Source organism: Oncorhynchus gorbuscha, unplaced genomic scaffold (genome assembly GCF_021184085.1).
Source record: "Oncorhynchus gorbuscha isolate QuinsamMale2020 ecotype Even-year unplaced genomic scaffold, OgorEven_v1.0 Un_scaffold_1221, whole genome shotgun sequence".
NCBI lineage: Eukaryota > Metazoa > Chordata > Actinopteri > Salmoniformes > Salmonidae > Oncorhynchus > Oncorhynchus gorbuscha.
This window is the reverse complement of record NW_025746063.1, coordinates 3,097-25,000: the sequence shown is the minus strand read 5'-3', so window position 1 is coordinate 25,000 and position 21,904 is coordinate 3,097. Positions and strand designations below refer to the sequence as shown.

General features: G+C 49.8%; 1 protein-coding gene across 1 annotated transcript in view; it reads right to left on the bottom strand.

Moving 5' to 3' along the window:
• The window catches only part of LOC124021810 (exocyst complex component 6-like), a 57,390-nt gene extending 35,939 nt beyond the window's left edge, over nucleotides 1–21,451 (bottom strand). The window contains exons 1-5 of the mRNA XM_046336932.1: nucleotides 21,447–21,451; nucleotides 21,145–21,256; nucleotides 16,744–16,878; nucleotides 15,665–15,844; nucleotides 7,142–7,171 (exon numbers count right to left, since the gene is read on the bottom strand). Coding sequence (XP_046192888.1) covers nucleotides 7,142–7,171; nucleotides 15,665–15,844; nucleotides 16,744–16,878; nucleotides 21,145–21,256; nucleotides 21,447–21,451 — 462 coding nt within the window. The remainder of the gene's footprint in view (nucleotides 1–7,141; nucleotides 7,172–15,664; nucleotides 15,845–16,743; nucleotides 16,879–21,144; nucleotides 21,257–21,446) is intronic.
• Nucleotides 21,452–21,904: the final 453 nt, after the last annotated feature.

The following is a 21,904-nucleotide window of genomic DNA, read 5'->3' as shown; positions in this document are numbered from 1 at the left end:
ACTGTACTCTATACCATCTACTGCATCTTGTTTACATACCCTACATTACTCATCTCATATGTATATACTGTATTCTATATCATCTACTGCATCTTTATGTAATACATGTATCACTAGCCACTTTAAACTATGCCACTTTGTTTACATACCCTACATTACTCATCTCAACCTCTCTGGGGAGGTTCCCAGTGCTTGGAAGACCTGTCTCACCTCTCTGGGGAGGTTCCCAGTGCTTGGAAGACCTGTCTCACCTCTGGGGAGGTTCCCAGTGCTTGTGCTTGGAAGGCCTGTCTCACCTCTGGGGAGGTTCCCAGTGCTTGGAAGGCCTGTCTCACCTCTGGGGAGGTTCCCAGTGCCTGTCTCACCTCTCTGGGGAGGTTCCCAGTGCTTGGAAGGCCTGTCTCACCTCTCTGGGGAGGTTCCCAGTGCTTGGAAGGCCTGTCTCACCTCTCTGGGGAGGTTCCCAGTGCTTGGAAGGCCTGCTTGGAAGGCCTGTCTCACCTCTCTGGGGAGGTTCCCAGTGCTTGGAAGGCCTGTCTCACCTCTCTGGGGAGGTTCCCAGTGCTTGGAAGGCCTGTCTCACCTCTGGGGAGGTTCCCAGTGCTTGGAAGACCTGTCTCACCTCTGGGGAGGTTCCCAGTGCTTGGAGGCCTGTCTCACCTCTGGGGAGGTTCCCAAGGTTGGTCCTTTATTTAAAAGGGGAGTATCAAGCTGATCCTAACCATTATAGGCCCATTTCTATCTTGCCCTGTTAATCAAAAGTGTTGGTAAAACTTGTCAATAATCAACTGACTGGCTCTCTGGTATCCAATGTGGTTTCCGCTCAGGGTATGGATGTGTCACTGCAACCTTAAAAGGTAATACATGATGTCACCACTGACCTTGATTATAAGCAATGTTGTGCTGCTATTTTTATTGACTTGGCCAACGCATTTGATACGGTAGACAATCCATTCTTGTGGATCGGCTAAGGAGTACTGGTGTCTCTGAGGGGTCTTTGGCTTGTTTGCTAACTACCACTGTCAAATAGTGCAGCGTATAAAGTCAGAACATCTGTGGTCTCAGCCACTGCCCGTCACCAAGGGAGTACCCCAAGGCTCGATCCTAGGCCCCACGCTCTTCTCAATTTACATCAACAACATAGCTCAGGTAGTAGGAAGCTCTTTTAATCCATTTATATGCAGATGATACAGTCTTATACTCAGCTGGCCCCTCCCTGGATTTAGTGTTAAGCACTCTACAACAAAGCTTTCTTAGTGTCCAACAAGCTTTATTTTGCACTTAACCTTGTTCAAAACACCTGCAAAACAAAGGTCATGTGGTTCGGTAAGAAGAATGCCCCTCTCCCCACATGTGTATACCACCTCTGAGGGTTTAGAGCTTGAGTTGTGGGGAGAGAGGCCCCGGTGCATGTGTGTATACCACCTCTGAGGGTTTAGAGCTTGAGTTGTGGGGAGAGAGGCCCCGGTGCACGTGTGTATACCACCTCTGAGGGTTTAGAGCTTGAGTTGTGGGGAGAGAGGCCCCGGTGCACGTGTGTATACCACCTCTGAGGGTTTAGAGCTTGAGTTGTGGGGAGAGAGGCCCCGGTGCACAGTGAGTATACCACCTCTGAGGGTTTAGAGCTGAGTGTGGGGAGAAGGCCCAGGTGCACGTGTGTATACCACCTCTGAGGGTTTAGAGCTTGAGTTGTGGGGAGAGAGGCCCCGGTGCATGTGTGTATACCACCTCTGAGGGTTTAGAGCTTGAGTTGTGCAAAACCTAGGCCTCTCACTCCACTTTCTATTCTAGTTAGAGACAGTCTGCACTGTTCTGTGAAGGGAGTAGGACACAGAGTTGTACGAGATCTTCAGTTCCTTGGTAATTTCTCACATGGAATAGCCTTCATTTCTCAGAACAAGAATAGACTGACGAGTTTCAGAAGAAAGTTCTTTGTTTCTGACCATTTTGAGCCTGTAATCGAACCCACAAATGCTGATGCTCCAGATACTCAACTAGTCTAAAGAAGGCCAGTTGTATTGCTTCTTTAATCAGAACAACAGTTTTCAGCTGTGCTAAAAGAATTGCAAAAGGGTTTTCTAATGATCAATTAGCCTGATAAACTTGGATTAGCTAACACAACGTGCCATTGGAACACAGGAGTGATGGTTGCAAATAAATGGGCCTCTGTACACCTATGTAGATATTCCATTAAAAATCAGCCGTGTCCAGCTACAACAGTCATTTACAACATTAACAATGTCTACACTATTTCTGATCAATGTGATGTTATTTAAATGGACCAAAAAAAAGTTTTTCTTTCAAAAACAAGGACATTTCTAAGTGACCCCAAACTTCTTTTGAACGGTTGTGTGTGTATATATATATATACCACCCGGCTACTCTCATCCCTGCACCTTAGAGGCTGCTGCCCTATAGACATGGAATCACTGGTCACTCTCATCCCTGCACCTTAGAGGCTGCTGCCCTATAGACATGGAATCACTGTCACTCTCATCCCTGCACCTTAGAGGCTGCTGCCCTATAGACATGGAATCACTGGTCACTCTCATCCCTGCACCTTAGAGGCTGCTGCCCTATAGACATGGAAACACTGGCCACTTTAATAATGGAACACTAGTCACTCTCAACCCTGCACCTTAGAGGCTGCTGCCCTATAGACATGGAATCACTGGTCACTCTCAACCCTGCACCTTAGAGGCTGCTGCCCTATAGACATGGAATCACTGGTCACTCTCACCCTTTAGAGGCTGCTGCCCTATAGACATGGAATCACTGGTCACTCTCAACCCTGCACCTTAGAGGCTGCTGCCCTATAGACATGGAATCACTGGTCACTCTCAACCCTGCACCTTAGAGGCTGCTGCCCTATAGACATGGAATCACTAGTCACTCTCAACCCTGCACCTTAGAGGCTGCTGCCCTATAGACATGGAATCACTAGTCAATCTCAACCCATACTGAATGTATGCACCATACTGAGGCTGCTGCCCTAAAGACATGGAATCACTAGTCACTCTCATCCCTGCACCTTAGAGGCTGCTGCCCTATAGACATGGAATCACTGGTCACTAGTCACTCTCATCCCTGCACCTTAGAGGCTGCTGCCCTATAGACATGGAATCACTTTAATAATGGAACAATAGTCACTCTCATCCCTGCACCTTAGAGGCTGCTGCCCTATAGACATGGAATCACTGGTCACTCTCATCCCTGCACCTTAGAGGCTGCTGCCCTATAGACATGGAATCACTGGTCACTCTCATCCCTGCACCTTAGAGGCTGCTGCCCTATAGACATGGAATCACTAGTCACTCTCATCCCTGCACCTTAGAGGCTGCTGCCCTATAGACATGGAATCACTGGTCACTTTAATAATGGAACACTAGTCACTCTCATCCCTGCACCTTAGAGGCTGCTGCCCTATAGACATGGAAACACTGGCCACTTTAATAATGGAACACTAGTCACTCTCATCCCTGCACCTTAGAGGCTGCTGCCCTATAGACATGGAATCACTGGTCACTCTCATCCCTGCACCTTAGAGGCTGCTGCCCTATAGACATGGAATCACTGGTCACTCTCATCCCTGCACCTTAGAGGCTGCTGCCCTATAGACATGGAAACACTGGCCACTTTAATAATGGAACACTAGTCACTCTCAACCCTGCACCTTAGAGGCTGCTGCCCTATAGACATGGAATCACTGGCCACTTTAATAATGGAACACTAGTCACTCTCAACCCTGCACCTTAGAGGCTGCTGCCCTATAGACATGGAATCACTTTAATAATGGAACACTCACTCTCATCCCTGCACCTTAGAGGCTGCTGCCCTATAGACATGGAATCACTGGTCACTCTCATCCCTGCACCTTAGAGGCTGCTGCCCTATAGACATGGAATCACTGGTCACTCTCAACCCTGCACCTTAGAGGCTGCTGCCCTATAGACATGGAAACACTGGCCACTTTAATAATGGAACACTAGTCACTCTCATCCCTGCACCTTAGAGGCTGCTGCCCTATAGACATGGAATCACTGGTCACTTTAATAATGGAACACTAGTCACTCTCATCCCTGCACCTTAGAGGCTGCTGCCCTATAGACATGGAAACACTGGCCACTTTAATAATGGAACACTAGTCACTCTCATCCCTGCACCTTAGAGGCTGCTGCCCTATAGACATGGAATCACTGGTCACTTTCAATAATGGAACATGGAATCACTGGTCACTCTCATCCCTGCACCTTAGAGGCTGCTGCCCTATAGACATGGAAACACTGGCCACTTTAATAATGGAACACTAGTCACTCTCAACCCTGCACCTTGTGAGGCTGCCGCCCTATAGAGGAATCACTGGTCACTCTCATCCCTGCTGCTGCCCTATAGACATGGAATCACTGGTCACTCTCATCCCTGCACCTTAGAGGCTGCCGCCCTATAGACATGGAATCACTAGTCACTCTCATCCCTGCACCTTAGAGGCTGCTGCCCTATGACATGGAAACACTGGCCACTTTAATAATGGAACACTAGTCACTCTCATCCCTGCACCTTAGAGGCTGCTGCCCTATAGACATGGAATCACTGGTCACTCTCATCCCTGCACCTTAGAGGCTGCTGGAATCACTGGTCACTTTAATAATGGAACACTAGTCACTCTCATCCCTGCACCTTAGAGGCTGCTGCCCTATAGACATGGAAACACTGGCCACATGGAATCACTGGTCACTCTCATCCCTGCACTGCTGCCCTATAGAGGCTGCTGCCCTTAGAGGCTGCTGCCCTAGACATGGAATCACTGGTCACTCTCATCCCTGCACCTTAGAGGCTGCTGCCCTATAGACATGGAAACACTAGTCACTCTCATCCCTGCACCTTAGAGGCTGCTGCCCTATAGACATGGAATCACTGGTCACTTTAATAATGGAACACTAGTCACTCTCATCCCTGCACCTTAGAGGCTGCTGCCCTATAATCACTGGTCACTTTCCCTGCATATATGGAAACACTAGTCACTCTCATCCCTGCACCTTAGAGGCTGCTGCCCTATAGACATGGAATCACTGGTCACTTTAATAATGGAAGTCACACTAGTGCACTCACTCATCCCTGCCCCTTAGAGGCTGCTGCCCTATAGACATGGAATCACTAGTCACTCTCATCCCTGCACCTTAGAGGCTGCTGCCCTATAGACATGGAATCACTGGTCACTTTAATAATGGAACACTAGTCAGTTTAATAATGTTACTGTATGTATACTGTATGTATATACTGTTTTCTATTAGACTACGACATTGCTCGTCCTAATATTTATATACTTATATATATTATACTTATTTATTTATATACTTAATTCCATTATTTTACTTTTAGATGTGTGTATATTGTTGTGAATTATTAGATACAACTGCACTGTTGGAGCTAGGAACACAAGTATTTAGTCAAATATTACTGCACTGTTGGAGCTAGAAACACAAGCATTAAGTCAGATATTACTTCACTGTTGGAGCTAGAAACACAAGCATTAAGTCAGATATTACTTCACTGTTGGAGCTAGAAACACAAGCATTAAGTCAGATATTACTTCACTGTTGGAGCTAGAAACACAAGCATTTAGTCAGATATCACTGTTGGAGCTAGAAACACAGTATTTCGCTACATCAGCAATAACATCTGCTAAATATGTGTATGTGACCAAAAACATTAGATTTGCCATATGTTATCCATACAATCTGTTACACATACTGGATACTGAGCTGTACAAATAAAGTCATCGACACCCTGTGTCTGTTTACAGACAATGTACAGATAAAATAACCTATTAGATTTAACTTGCACTAAACGTGATGGATGGTATGTAAATTACTACAGTTCAGCATCATCACCAGTGGAGGAACAAGCCTGGAGGCAAATCCACAGTACAGACATGATCATGCATTACCCAGAACTGGACAGGGTAGGGGGGCAGAGTAGGACAGGGAGGGGGCAGAGTAGACAGGGAGGGGGGGGGGCAGAGTAGGACAGGGAGGGGGGGGCAGAGTAGGACAGGGAGGGGGGCAGAGTAGACAAGGAGGGGGCAGAGTAGGGCAGGAGGGGGCAGAGTAGGGCAGGGAGGGGGCAGAGTAGGGAAGGGGGGCAGAGTAGGACAGGGAGGGGGCAGAGTAGGGAAGGAGGGGCAGAGTAGGGCAGGGAAGGAGGGGCAGAGTAGGGCAGAGTAGGGGGCAGAGTAGGGCAGGGAGTAGGGCAGGGAGGGGGGGGGTAGGGCAGGGAGGGGGCAGGGTAGGGCAGAGGAGGGCAGGGAGGGGGGCAGAGTAGACAGGGAGGGGGCAGAGCAGGGCAGGGAGGGGCAGAGTAGGGCAGGGAGGGGGCAGAGGGGCAGAGTAGGGCAGGGAGGGGGGCAGAGTAGACAGGGAGGGGGCAGAGCAGGGCAGGGAGGGGGCAGAGTAGGGCAGGGAGGGGGCAGAGCAGGGCAGGGAGGGGGCAGAGTAGGGAAGGAGGGGCAGAGTAGGACAGGGAGGGGGGGGCAGAGTAGGACAGGGAGGGGGGCAGAGTAGGACAGGGAGGGGGGGCAGAGTAGACAGGGAGGGGGCAGAGCAGGGCAGGGAGGGGGCAGAGCAGGGCAGGGAGGGGGCAGAGTAGGGCAGGGAGGGGGCAGAGTAGACAGGGAGGGGGCAGAGCAGGGCAGGAGGGGGCAGAGTAGGGCAGGGAGGGGGCAGAGTAGGACAGGGAGGGGGCAGAGTAGGACAGGGAGGGGGCAGAGTAGGGCAGGGAGGGGGCAGTGTAGGGCAGGGAGGGGGCAGGGTAGGGCAGGGTAGGGCAGGGAGGGGGCAAAGTAGGGCAGAGTAGGGCAGAGTAGGGCAGGGTAGGACAGGGATGGGGGAGTAGGGCAGGGAGGGGGAGTAGGACAGGGGGAGTAGGGCAGGGAGGGGGGGGCAGAGTAGGGCAGGGAGGGGGGCAGAGTAGGACAGGGAGGGGGGCAGAGTAGGACAGGGGGGCAGAGTAGGACAGGGGGGCAGAGTAGGACAGGGGGGGCAGAGTAGGGGGGCAGAGTAGGACAGGGGGGTACAGAGTAGGGCAGGGAGGGGGCAGAGTTGGACAGTGAGGGGGGGGTTCAGAGTAGGGGGGGGGTACTTACCGACATGGCAGCATGGTCATTGCAGTTATTCTGAGCAGAACCAGAACCACCCAAACAAATGAAACATGTCCAGAATAGGAGGGAGAGAAAGGATGGCAACAATAAATGGACAGGAAAAGAAAAACCAGAGACCCAGCATGCTTTGCAGAGGAAGTCAAATCAATAGAGAAATACATTATAGATTTACATCACTGTGGGAGACAGAGGAGACATTCCTTAAGAAAAACATCTTAAAAACAGAACGGGAATAAAAAAGCTGGAAATGATTTTATACAAGATAAGGAAGCTGGTGTACAAAGCAACCAGCAACAGGTCTGGTCTGGGGTTTTTCACCAGCAACAGGTCTGGTCTGGGGTTCCACCAGCAACAGGTCTGGTCTGGGGTTCCACCAGCAACAGGTCTGGTCTGGGGTTCCACCAGCAACAGGTCTGGTCTGGGGTTCCACCAACAACAGGTCTGGGGTTCCACCAGCAACAGGTCTGGGGTTCCACCAGCAACAGGTCTGGGGTTCCACCAGCAACAGGTCTGGGGTTCAACCAGCAACAGGTCTGGTCTGGGGTTCCACCAGCAACAGGTCTGGGGTTCCACCAGCAACAGGTCTGGTCTGGGGTTCCACCAGCAACAGGTCTGGGGTTCCACCAGCAACAGGTCTGGTCTGGGGTTCCACCAGCAACAGGTCTGGGGTTCCACCAGCAACAGGTCTGGTCTGGGGTTCCACCAGCAACAGGTCTGGTCTGGGGTTCCACCAGCAACAGGTCTGGTCTGGGGTTTCACCAGCAACAGGTCTGGGGGGTTTCACCAGCAACAGGTCTGGGGTTCACCAGCAACAGGTCTGGGGTTTCACCAGCAACAGCTGGGGTTTCACCAGCAACAGGTCTGGTCTGGGGTTCCACCAGCAACAGGTCTGGTCTGGGGTTCCACCAGCAACACCAGCAACAGGTCTGGGGTTCCACCAGCAACAGGTCTGGTCTGGGGTTCCACCAGCAACAGGTCTGGGGTTCCACCAGCAACAGGTCTGGTCTGGGGTTCCACCAGCAACAGGTCTGGGGTTCCACCAGCAACAGGTCTGGTCTGGGGTTCCACCAGCAACAGGTCTGGGGTTCCACCAGCAACAGGTCTCTGGGGTTCCACCAGCAACAGGTCTGGTCTGGGGTTCCACCAGCCAGGTCTGGGGTTCCACCAGCAACAGGTCTGGTCTGGGGTTCCACCAGCAACAGGTCTGGGGTTCCACCAGCAACAGGTCTGGGGTTTCACCAGCAACAGGTCTGGGGTTCAACCAGCAACAGGTCTGGGGTTCAACCAGCAACAGGTCTGGGGTTCCACCAGCAACAGGTCTGGTCTGGGGTTCTCACCAGCAACAGGTCTGGGGTTCAACCAGCAACAGGTCTGGGGTTCCACCAGCAAAAGGTCTGGGTGTTTCCACCAGCAACAGGTCTGGGGTTCACCAGCAACAGGTCTGGGGTTTCACCAGCAACAGGTCTGGTCTGGGGTTTCACCAGCAACAGGTCTGGTCTGGGGTTTCACCAGCAACAGGTCTGGTCTGGGGTTCCACCAGCAACAGGTCTGGTCTGGGGTTTCACCAGGAACAGGTCTGGTCTGGGGTTCCAGCAACAGGTCTGGTCTGGGGTTCCACCAGCAACAGGTCTGGTCTGGGGTTCCACCAGCAACAGGTCTGGGTTCCACCAGCAACAGGTCTGGTCTGGGGTTCCACAGCAACAGGTCTGGGGTTCCACCAGCAACAGGTCTGGTCTGGGGTTCCACCAGCAACAGGTCTGGTCTGGGGTTCCAACAGCAACAGGTCTGGGGTTTCACCAGCAACAGGTCTGGTCTGGGGTTCCAACAGCAACAGGTCTGGGGTTCCACCAGCAACAGGTCTGGTCTGGGGTTCCAACAGCAACAGGTCTGGGGTTTCACCAGCAACAGGTCTGGTCTGGGGTTCCAACAGCAACAGGTCTGGGGTTTCACCAGCAACAGGTCTGGTCTGGGGTTTCACCAGCAACAGGTCTGGTCTGGGGTTTCACCAGCAACAGGTCTGGTCTGGGGTTTCACCAGCAACAGGTCTGGGGTTCCACCAGCAACAGGTCTGGGGTTCCACCAGCAACAGGTCTGGTCTGGGGTTTCACCAGCAACAGGTCTGGGGTTACTCTGGGGTTTCATCAGCAACAGGTCAGCAACAGGTCTGGGGTTTCACCAGCAACAGGTCTGGTCTGGGGTTCCACCAGCAACAGGTCTGGTCTGGGGTTCCACCAGCAACAGGTCTGGGGTTCAACCAGCAACAGGTCTGGTCTGGGGTTTCACCAGCAACAGGTCTGGTCTGGGGTTCCACCAGCAACAGGTCTGGTCTGGGGTTCCACCAGCAACAGGTCTGGTCTGGGGTTCCACCAGCAACAGGTCTGGGGTTTCACCAGCAACAGGTCTGGTCTGGGGTTCCACCAGCAACAGGTCTGGTCTGGGGTTCCACCAGCTACAGGTCTGGGGTTTCACCAGCAACAGGTCTGGGGTTCAACCAGCAACAGGTCTGGGGTTCAACCAGCAACAGGTCTGGGGTTCCACCAGCAACAGGTCTGGTCTGGGGTTCCACCAGCAACAGGTCTGGTCTGGGGTTCCACCAGCAACAGGTCTGGGGTTCCACCAGCAACAGGTCTGGGGTTCCACCAGCAACAGGTCTGGTCTGGGGTTCCACCAGCAACAGGTCTGGTCTGGGGTTCCACCAGCAACAGGTCTGGTCTGGGGTTTCACCAGCAACAGGTCTGGTCTGGGGTTTCACCAGCAACAGGTCTGGTCTGGGGTTTCACCAGCAACAGGTCTGGTCTGGGGTTCCACCAGCAACAGGTCTGGCGTTCCACCAGCAACAGGTCTGGGGTTCCACCAGCAACAGGTCTGGGGTTCCACCAGCAACAGGTCTGGGGTTCCACCAGCAACAGGTCTGGGGTTTCACCAGCAACAGGTCTGGGGTTTCACCAGCAACAGGTCTGGTCTGGGGTTCCACCAGCAACAGGTCTGGTCTGGGGTTCCACCAGCAACAGGTCTGGTCTGGGGTTCCACCAGCAACAGGTCTGGGGTTTCACCAGCAACAGGTCTGGTCTGGGGTTCCACCAGCAACAGGTCTGGGGTTCCACCAGCAACAGGTCTGGTCTGGGGTTCCACCAGCAACAGGTCTGGTCTGGGGTTCAACCAGCAACAGGTCTGGGGTTTCACCAGCAACAGGTCTGGGGTTCAACCAGCAACAGGTCTGGGGTTCAGCCAACAGGTCTGGGGTTTCAGCAGCAACAGGTCTGGGGTTTCACCAGCAACAGGTCTGGTCTGGGGTTTCACCAGCAACAGGTCTGGTCTGGGGTTTCACCAGCAACAGGTCTGGTCTGGGGTTCCACCAGCAACAGGTCTGGTCTGGGGTTCCACCAGCAACAGGTCTGGTCTGGGGTTCCACCAGCAACAGGTCTGGTCTGGGGTTCCACCAGCAACAGGTCTGGTCTGGGGTTCCACCAGCAACAGGTCTGGTCTGGGGTTCCACCAGCAACAGGTCTGGTCTGGGGTTCCACCAGCAACAGGTCTGGGGTTCCACCAGCAACAGGTCTGGTCTGGGGTTCCACCAGCTACAGGTCTGGGGTTCCACCAGCAACAGGTCTGGTCTGGGGTTCCACCAGCAACAGGTCTGGTCTGGGGTTCCACCAGCTTCTGGGGTTCCACCAGCAACAGGTCTGGTCTGGGGTTCCACCAGCAACAGGTCAGGTCTGGGGTTCACCAGCAACAGGTCTGGGGTTTCACCAGCAACAGGTCTGGGGTTCAACCAGCAACAGGTCTGGGGTTCAACCAGCAACAGGTCTGGGGTTCCACCAGCAACAGGTCTGGTCTGGGGTTCCACCAGCAACAGGTCTGGGGTTCACCAGCAACAGGTCTGGGTGTTTCCACCAGCAAAGGTCTGGGTGTTTCCACCAGCAACAGGTCTGGGGTTCCACCAGCAAAGGTCTGGGGTTTCACCAGCAACAGGTCTGGTCTGGGGTTTCACCAGCAACAGGTCTGACTGGGGTTTCACCAGCAACAGGTCTGGTCTGGGGTTCCACCAGCAACAGGTCTGGGGTTTCACCAGGAACAGGTCTGGTCTGGGGTTCCACAGCAACAGGTCTGGTCTGGGGTTTCACAAGCAACAGGTCTGGTCTGGGGTTCCACCAGCAACAGGTCTAGCCAGCAACAGGTCTGGTCTGGGGTTCCAACCAGCAACAGGTCTGGTCTGGGGTTCCACCAGCAACAGGTCTGGTCTGGGGTTCCAACCAGCAACAGGTCTGGTCTGGGGTTCCAACAGCAACAGGTTCCACCAGCAACAGGTCTGGGGGGTTCCACCAGCAACAGGTCTGGTCTGGGGTTCACCAGCAACAGGTCTGGTCTGGGGTTCCAGCAACAGGTCAAGCAACAGCAACAGGTCTGGGGTTCACAGCAACAGGTCTGGTCTGGGGTTTCACCAGCAACAGGTCTGGGGGGTTCAAGCAACAGGTCTGGGGTTCCACCAGCAACAGGTCTGGGGTTCACCAGCAGGTCTGGGGTTCCACCAGCAACAGGTCTGGTCTGGTTCCACCAGCAACAGGTCTGGTCTGGGGTTCACCAGCAACAGGTCAGCAACAGGTCTGGGGTTTCACCAGCACCAGCAACAGGTCTGGTCTGGGGTTCCACCAGCAACAGGTCTGGTCTGGGGTTCCACCAGCAACAGGTCTGGGGTTCAACCAGCAACAGGTCTGGGGTTCAACCAGCAACAGGTCTGGGGTTCCACCAGCAACAGGTCTGGTCTGGGGTTCCACCAGCAACAGGTCTGGTCTGGGGTTCCACCAGCAACAGGTCTGGGGTTCCACCAGCAACAGGTCTGGTCTGGGGTTCCACCAGCAACAGGTCTGGTCTGGGGTTCACCAGCAACAGGTCTGGTCTGGGGTTCCACTGGTCTGGGGTTCCACCAGCAACAGGTCAACAGGTCTGGGGTTCAACCAGCAACAGGTCTGGTCTGGGGTTCAACCAGGTCAAGCAACAGGTCTGGTCTGGGGTTCCACCAGCAACAGGTCTGGTCTGGGGTTCAACCACCAGCAACAGGTCTGGGGTTCCACCAGCAACAGGTCTGGGGTTCAACCAGCAACAGGTCTGGTCTGGGGTTCCACCAGCAACAGGTCTGGTCTGGTTCAACCAGCAACAGGTCCAGCAACAGGTCTGGGGTTCAATAGCAACAGGTCTGGGGTTCAACCAGCAACAGGTCTGTCTGGTCTGGGGTTCACCAGCAACAGGTCTGGGGTTTCACCAGCAACAGGTCTGGGGTTCAACCAGCAACAGGTCTGGGGTTCAACCAGCAACAGGTCTGGGGTTTCACCAGCAACAGGTCTGGGGTTCAACCAGCAACAGGTCTGGTCTGGGGTTCAACCAGCAACAGGTCTGGGGTTCCACCAGCAACAAGAGCACAGCGTATGTCCTCTGTCTCTAGCTACCTCCCGACCAACTGGGATTGGCTCTTTGGTCTGTTTCATTGCAGTTGTTCTCCCCCAGAAATCTCATTTTGTTACGTTGTTTTGCTGTAGCGATTCATATCCTCCCCGGTCACTCTTCAGTCTAATATTATGCCAAGTCATTATCATAACCTACAATGATCTTGTTCCCTTGAGCTTTTCTGTGGAACTAAAAGAATGAAATTGGCACCGAAGATAAGCAGTACACAACTCCAACACTGACTACACAGTACTGCAGTACACAACTCCAACACTGAATACACAGTACTGCAGTACATAACTCCAACACTGAATACACAGTACTGCACTACACAACTCCAACACTGACTACACAGTACAGCAGTACACAACTCCAACACATAGACACATTACTGCAGTACACAACTCCAACACTGAATACACAGTACTGCAATACACAACTCCAACACTGACTACACAGTACAGCAGTACACAACTCCAACACATAGACACATTACTGCAGTACACAACTCCAACACTGAATACACAGTACTGCAGTACACAACTCCAACACATAGACACATTACTGCAGTACACAACTCCAACACATAGACACATTACTGCAGTACACAACTCCAACACTGAATACACATTACTGCAGTACACAACTCCAACACTGAATACACAACTCCAACACTGAATACACATTACTGCAGTACACAACTCCAACACTGAATACACAGTACTGCAGTACATAACTCCAACACTGAATACACAGTACTGCACTACACAACTCCAACACTGAATACACAGTACTGCTGTACACAACTCCAACACATAGACACATTACTGCAGTACACAACTCCAACACTGAATACACAGTACTGCAGTACACAACTCCAACACATAGACACATTACTGCAGTACACAACTCCAACACATAGACACATTACTGCAGTACACAACTCCAACACTGAATACACATTACTGCAGTACACAACTCCAACACATAGACACATTACTGCAGTACACAACTCCAACACTGAATACACATTACTGCAGTACACAACTCCAACACTGAATACATATTACTGCAGTACACAACTCCAACACTGAATACACAACTCCAACACTGACACACATTACTGCAGTACATAACTCCAACACTGAATACACAGTACTGCAGTACATAACTCCAACACTGACACACATTACTGCATTCCATAACTCCAACACTGAATACACAGTACTGCAGTACATAACTCCAACACTGAATACACAGTACTGCAGTACACAACTCCAACACTGAATACACAGTACTGCAGTACATAACTCCAACACTGAATACACATTACTGCAGTACACAACTCCAACACTGAATACACACTACTGCAGTACATAACTCCAACACTGAATACACAGTACTGCAGTACATAACTCCAACACTGAATACACAGTACTGCACTACACAACTCCAACACTGAATACACAGTACTGCAGTACATAACTCCAACACTGAATACACATTACTGCAGTACACAACTCCAACACTGAATACACAACTCCAACACTGACACACATTACTGCAGTACATAACTCCAACACTGAATACACAGTACTGCAGTACATAACTCCAACACTGACACACATTACTGCATTCCATAACTCCAACACTGAATACACAGCACTGCAGTACATAACTCCAACACTGAATACACATTACTGCAGTACACAACTCCAACACTGAATACACAGTACTGCAGTACATAACTCCAACACTGAATACACAGTACTGCAGTACATAACTCCAACACTGAATACACAACTCCAACACTGAATACACATTACTGCAGTACATAACTCCAACACTGAATACATAGTACTGCAGTACACAACTCCAACACTGAATACACAACTCCAACACTGAATACACAGTACTGCAGTACATAACTCCAACACTGAAAACACATTACTGCATTCCATAACTCCAACACTGAATACACAGTACTGCAGTACATAACTCCAACACTGAATACACAGTACTGCAGTACATAACTCCAACACTGAATACATAACTCCAACACTGAATACACATTACTGCAGTACACAACTCCAACACTGAATACACAGTACTGCAGTACACAACTCCAACACTGGATACACAGTACTGCAGTACACAACTCCAACAGTATATACACATTACTGCAGTACATAACTCCAAACATATACACATTACTGCAGTACATAACTCCAACACATAGACACATTACAGCAGTACATAACTCCAACACAGACACATTAATGCAGTACATAGTTCCAACACATAGACACACTACTGCAGTACATAGTTCCAACACATAGACACACTACTGCAGTACATTACTCCAACACAGACACATTACTGCAGTACATAACTCCAACACATAGACACACTACTGCAGTACATAACTCCAACACATAGACACATTACTGCAGTACATAACTCCAACAGTATATACACATTACTGCAGTACATAACTCCAATAGTATATACACATTACTGCAGTACATAACTCCAATAGTATATACACATTACTGCAGTACATAACTCCAATAGTATATACACATTACTGCAGTACATAACTCCAATAGTATATACACATTACTGCAGAACATAACTCCAATAGGATATACACATTACTGCAGTACATAACTCCAATAGTATATTCACATTACTGCAGTACATAACTCCAATAGTATATACACATTACTGCAGTACATCACTCCAACACATAGACACATTACTGCAGTACATAACTCCAACATAGACACATTACTGCAGTACATAACACCAACACAGACACATTACTGCAGTACATAGCTCAAACACATAGACACATTACTGCAGTACAGGACTGCATCCATGCCACAGTGGGTATCATCAACAGCGTCACTCAACCCAATGAGAAGCACAGTAGATACAAGTCACCACAGTGACGTAACACTGATACAAGAACAACACTTCAACACACTACCACAATAACTCACAACAACAACACTCCATCTCCCAGAGTTCCCCTGCCTGCGGGGGGGGGAGTGGCTAACTCACCGGCAGGTGTGTGAAGACCTGGAAGGTGCTGCGGAGGAAGTTGATGAGGTCCATGAGGTATCCACTGGCCTGGCCGTCCGACTCCGGCATGCCCCAATCATAGTCTGCCAGCTGGATGAACTCATCTATCTTCTGGTTCAGTTTGGTGTAGATCTCTCCCTCCGCTGCATGGCGTGCATCCTGGATACACCAGACAGGGAACACCGACACGTCAGTACTACGGAGGTTACTACTGACAGAATGAGCTGAACGTCAGTACTACGGAGGTTACTACTGACAGAATGAGCTGAACACCAGGTAAGACTACGGAGGTTACTACTGACAGAATGAGCTGAACACCAGGTAAGACTACGGAGGTTACTACTGACAGAATGAGCTGAACGTCAGTACTACGGAGGTTACTACTGACAGAATGAGCTGAACGCAGTACTACGGAGGTTACTACTGACAGAATGAGCTGAACACCAGGTAAGACTACGGAGGTTACTACTGACAGAATGAGCTGAACACCAGGTAAGACTACGGAGGTTACTACTGACAGAATGAGCTGAACACCAGGTAAGACTACGGAGGTTACTACTGACAGAATGAGCTGAACACCAGGTAAGACTACTGGAATGAGTTACTACTTACTACTGACAGAATGAGCTGAACGCCAGTACTACGGAGGTTACTACTGACAGAATGAGCTGAACACCAGGTAAGACTACGGAGGTTACTACTGACAGAATGAGCTGAACACCAGGTAAGACTACGGAGGTTACTACTGACAGAATGAGCTGAACACCAGGTAAGACTACGGAGGTTACTACTGACAGAATGAGCTGAACACCAGGTAAGACTACGGAGGTTACTACTGACAGAATGAGCTGAACGCCAGGTAAGACTACGTCAGTACACGTTGATGAACTACACTGAAGTACTGGAAGCCCTGTAAAGTTTATGACAATTCCCTTATTCCAACAGCAACACAAGAGAAGAGACTAATGAATATACCTTAAAAGTTTTGGTTGGTTTAATAGTTATATCAAGTTAGTGAAGTAGAAACACTGGTGGAGGTTTCAGATTTCCTACAGTACCTTAAAGGTGGAAAGTCCGTAGAGCCGCGTGGTGTGCACGGTCTCAGGTGAGACGTTGGTGATGTTGGTGATGAAGTCCTCCAGGTATTTACAGGCCTGCTCCAGGTGGGTTGTGTTGATGATGATCTGAACCAACTGTAACACAAAGAGAGACGTAAATGGGACCAAGTGGGTCAACTGGAAAATATATCAACAACCTTACACTTTTCTTAAATGATTCCTTTTCAAATAAGATCAAATAGAAAACAAAATATTTTGTTCACCACACCTTGCAGAACCAGTTTTTTGTATTTTGTTTTTTAGTAAACTCAGGTTTATAATTATTAGCACCCCCGAGCTAGTACTTGGTGGCCTTAGGCCAAGAAAACTGACAACAAAGCTTCCTTTAGCATCAATGAGCTGCACCTTTCTAACGACCATTCCTCCCTCAGCAACAAACTGCTCTAATTGTCAATGTTTCAGGCGGTGCCCTCCACCAACTGCTCTAATTCTCAATGTTTCAGGTGGTGCCCTCCACCACCAACTGCTCTAATTCTCATTGTTTCAGGTGGTGCCCTCCACCAACTGCTCTAATTCTCAATGTTTCAGGTGGTGTCCTCCACCAACTGCTCTAATTCTGGTGTCCTCCACCAACTGCTCTAATTCTCAATGTTTCAGGTTCAATGTTTCAGGTGGTGTCCTCCACTCCAATGTTTCCCCTCCACCAACTGCTCTAATTCTCAATGTTTCAGGTGGTGTCCTCCACCAACTGCTCTAATTCTCAATGTTTCAGGTGGTGCCCTCCACCAACTGCTCTAATTGTCAATGTTTCAGGTGGTGCCCTCCAATGTTTCCAGCCCTCCACCAACTGCTGCTGTCAGATCTCACCATACGTTTTGGACGCGATTCAGATCTGGACTCTTCTCTGGCCACTCCAGAGCAGTCCAGCATTTTCTTCTTAACCATTCCTGGGTGGTAGAGGGGCCAGACGAAAGCTACTCCTCAGGAAAAAGATTCTATGGTCTGATGCCAAGTCTAGAGGAGACCTGGCAACATACCTACGGTGAAGAATGGTGGTGGCAGCAGTATGCCGTGTGGATGTTTTTCAGGGGCAGGGACTGGGACTGGGAGATCGAGGGAAAGATGAACGGAGAAAAGTCATGGAGAGATCCGTGATGAAAAGACAGAGCACTCCTGGTTCCTGGGACAAGTTGAGTCATGGAAGGATTAGTCCCCAGGGATCAAAAAGGGAATTCACAAACAGACAAATAACGGACACAGTATAAAAGGATCTCGAAAGCCCAACATATCGGTCCTTTTCACGGATGGGCAGACGACCGGGTTCCTATCAGCTCAAGAAGGAGCGACTCCAATGGAAACGCCTTCAACTGGAAGGATTAGTCCCAGGGATAGAGGGGAGGAGAGGGGTGAGTCATGGAAGGAAGGATTAGTCCCAGGGATAGAGGGAGGAGAGGGGTAAGACACATCCTGGTTCCTGTTGAGTCATGGAAGGATTAGTCCCAGGGATAGAGGGGGAGGAGAGGTTCCTGTTGAGTCAAGACACATCCTGGTTCCTGTTGAGTCATGGAAGGATTAGTCCCAGGGATAGAGGGGGGAGAGGGGAGAGGGGGTAAGACACATCCTGGTTCCTGTTGAGTCATGGAAGGATTAGTCCCAGGGATAGAGGGGAGGAGAGGGGTAAGACACATCCTGGTTCCTGTTGAGTCATGGAAGGATTAGTCCCACATCCTGGTTCCTGAGTCATGGAAGGATTAGTCCCAGGGAGGAGAGGGGTAAGACACATCCTGGTTCCTGTTGAGTCATGGAAGGATTAGTCCCAGGGATAGAGGGAGGAGAGGGGTAAGACACATCCTGCTGGTCAAGGATTAGTCCCAGGGATAGTCAACCTTGGTACGCCGCGATCCGAAATCCATGCCCTGAAGAATTCAAGCTTTTCTGGTGGGTCCAACCCTGTACTAGATAGGCCGCCCCACAGGTGGTAAGGGTAGGTAACAACACATCCGCCACACTGATCCTCAACACAGGGCCCCTTAGGGGTGCGTGCTCAGTCCCCTCCTGTACTCCCTTGTTCACTCATTACTGCACGGCCAGGCACAACTCCAACACCATCCATAAGTTTGCTGATGACACAACAGTGGAAGGCCTGATCACCGACAACGACGAGACAGCCTATAGGGAGGAGGTCAGAGCCGTGTGGTGCATGAATAACAACCTATCCCTCAACGCGATCAAGACAAAGAAGATGATTGTGGACTTCAGGAAAAGGAGGACCGAGCACTCCCCCATTCTCATCGACGGGCTGTAGTGAAGCTTCAAGTTCCACATCACTAACAATTTAACATGGTCCAAGCACACAAAGACAGTCGAGAAGAGGGCACAACAAACCGACTCCCCCTCAGGAGACTGAAAAAGATTTGGGTCCTCAGATCCTCAAAAGGTTCTACAGCTGCACCATTGAGAGCATCCTGACTGGTTGCATCACTGCCTGGTACAGCAACTGCTCAGCCTCCGACCACAAGGCACTACAGAGGGTAGTGTGAACGGCCCAGTACATTACTGTGGCCAAGCTTCCTGCCATCCAGGACCTCTATACCAGGCGGTGTCAGAGGAAGGCCATACAAATTGTCAGACTCCAGCCACCCTAGTCATAACCTGTTCTCTCTGCTACCGCACAGCAAGCGGTACGGGAGCGCCCAGTCTAGTCCAAGAGGCTTCTAAACAGATTCTTCCCCCAAGCCATAAGACTCCTGAACATCTAATCAAATGGCTACCAAGACTATTTGCATTGTCCCCCCCCCCACTTTTTTATGCCACTGTCATTATCTATGTATAGTCACTTTAATAACTCTACCTACATGTACATATTACCTCAATTACCTTGAATAACAGGTGCCCCCGCACACTGACTCTGTACCGGTACCCCCCTGTATATAGTCTCGCTACTGTTATTTTACTGCTGCTCTTTAATTACTTCGGCTATTTCAGCCACACCCATTGCTGACACGTGTATAAAATCGAGCACGCACACCTATGCAATCTCCATAGACAAACATTGGCAGTAGAATGGCCTTACTGAAAAGCTCAGCCACTTTCAACACGGCACCGTCATATATCAGCTTTCCAACAAGTCAACTGTAAGTGCTGTTATAGTGAAGTGGACATGTCTAGGAACAACAACGGCTCAGCCGCGAAGTGGTAGGTACACAAGCTCACAGAATGGGGATGTCGAGTGTTGAAGCGCGTAGAGCATTAAAAAATGATCGGTTACAACACTCACTACTGAGTTCCAAACTGCCTCTGGAAGCAACGCCAGCACAAGAACTGTTAGTCGGGAGCTTCACGAAATGGGTTTCCATGGCCAAGCAGCCGCACACAAGCCTATGATCACCATGTGGTATGCCAAGCGTCGACTGGAGTGGTTTAAAGATGGACTCTGGAGCAGTGGAAACGCGTTCTCTGGAGTGATGAATCACGCTTCACCATCTGGCAGTCCCGACGGACGAATCTGGGTTTGGTGGATGCCAGGAGAACTCTACCTACCTGAATGCATAATGCCAACTGTAAAGTTTGATGGAGGAGGAATAATGGTCTGGGGCTGTTTGTCATGATTCGAGCCCCTTAGTTCTAGTGAAGGGAAATCTTAACGGTACAGCAATGACATTCTAGATGATTCTGTGCTTACAGCTTTCTGGCAAACAGTTTGAGGAACGCCCTTTCCTGTTTCAGCAGGAAGACCCCCGTGCACAAAGCGAGGTTCATAGAGAAATGGTATGTCGAGATCGGTGTGGAAGAACTTGACTGGCCGGCACAGAACCCTGACCTCAACCCCATCGAACACCTTTGGGATGAATTGGAATGAAAGCAAAGTTCCCAGAAGTGGAGTGAAGAGTGGAGGCATAGCAATGTTCTAACATCTAGTGGAAAGCCTTCCCAGAAGAGTGGAGGCTGTTCCAACATCTAGTGGAAAGCCTTCCATCTAGAAAGCCTTCCAGTGGAGGCTGTTATAGCAGCAATGTTCTAACATCTAGTGGAAAGCCTTCCCAGAAGAGTGGAGGCTGTTATAGCAGCAATGTTCCAACATCTAGTGGAAAGCCTTCCCAGAAGAGTGGAGGCTGTTATAGCAGCAATGTTCCAACATCTAGTGGAATGCCTTCCCAAAGCCTTCCCCTTCCCAGAAGAGTGGAGGCTGTTATAGCAGCAATGTTCCAACATCTAGTGGAAAGCCTTCCCAGAAGAGTGGAGGCTGTTATAGCAGCAATGTTCCAACATCTAAAGTGGAAAGTCTCAGTGGAGAGTGGTGGTGGGGACCAACTCCATATTAATGCCCATGATTTTGGAATGAGATGTTGGACGAGCAGGTGTCCACATACCTTTGGTCATGAAGGGAATAATGTACTGTACCTCAGTTAGTCCTATATGGGGTTTCTTGATGAGGTTCTGTAGACAGCCACTCAGTGTCCTCGTCAACAACAGGTTGGTGGATTTACGGAGCATGTCATCGATCTCTGTCCAGCTGGAAACACAACCAAAACAAAACGACAAGACAAGTGATGTTTCACAAAAGTTCTCAACTTTTCTATTCTCGATAGTTTCTACAGATTGTAAATTAAAAGATAACATGTTTTCTATTAACAGTATTATAATTATTGATCGATTGACTATGACTTTTCAGATCACCCAGCAGTCCTATTTGCGGAGTTCACGCCATTCCTGAACCTGCGACCAAAAACAAGCTACATATGGACAGTATGTAGACCACAACAAATAATCAAATGATTCGGTCTCTTCAGAGCAAAATCTGCAGAGCCGGGATTGTTGTATTTCCAATATACAGTATATATATCTATCTATATATATATATAAACATTCTATTTTTTGCAAGAATTGTGAACAATTTAAATAAATTCAAAGTTTTGTGTTTTGTGTATCAATTCATAAACCATGTGTCATGGAATCGGTACATTGAAAATCTCTTCCGAACTATTTAGGAATCTATATGGCACAGCTGTACATTTCTTGGTCCTTAAATGAAAGCATTATACTTTATTTTTCACAATTTCCTGAAACCAATGTTGGTCTTTAATGCCGGCCGACAAATTCCCTACTTTCTCCCCTTTCCACTTGCCTCTTCCATTTTTGCACGAATGCTGCAATTAGTTGG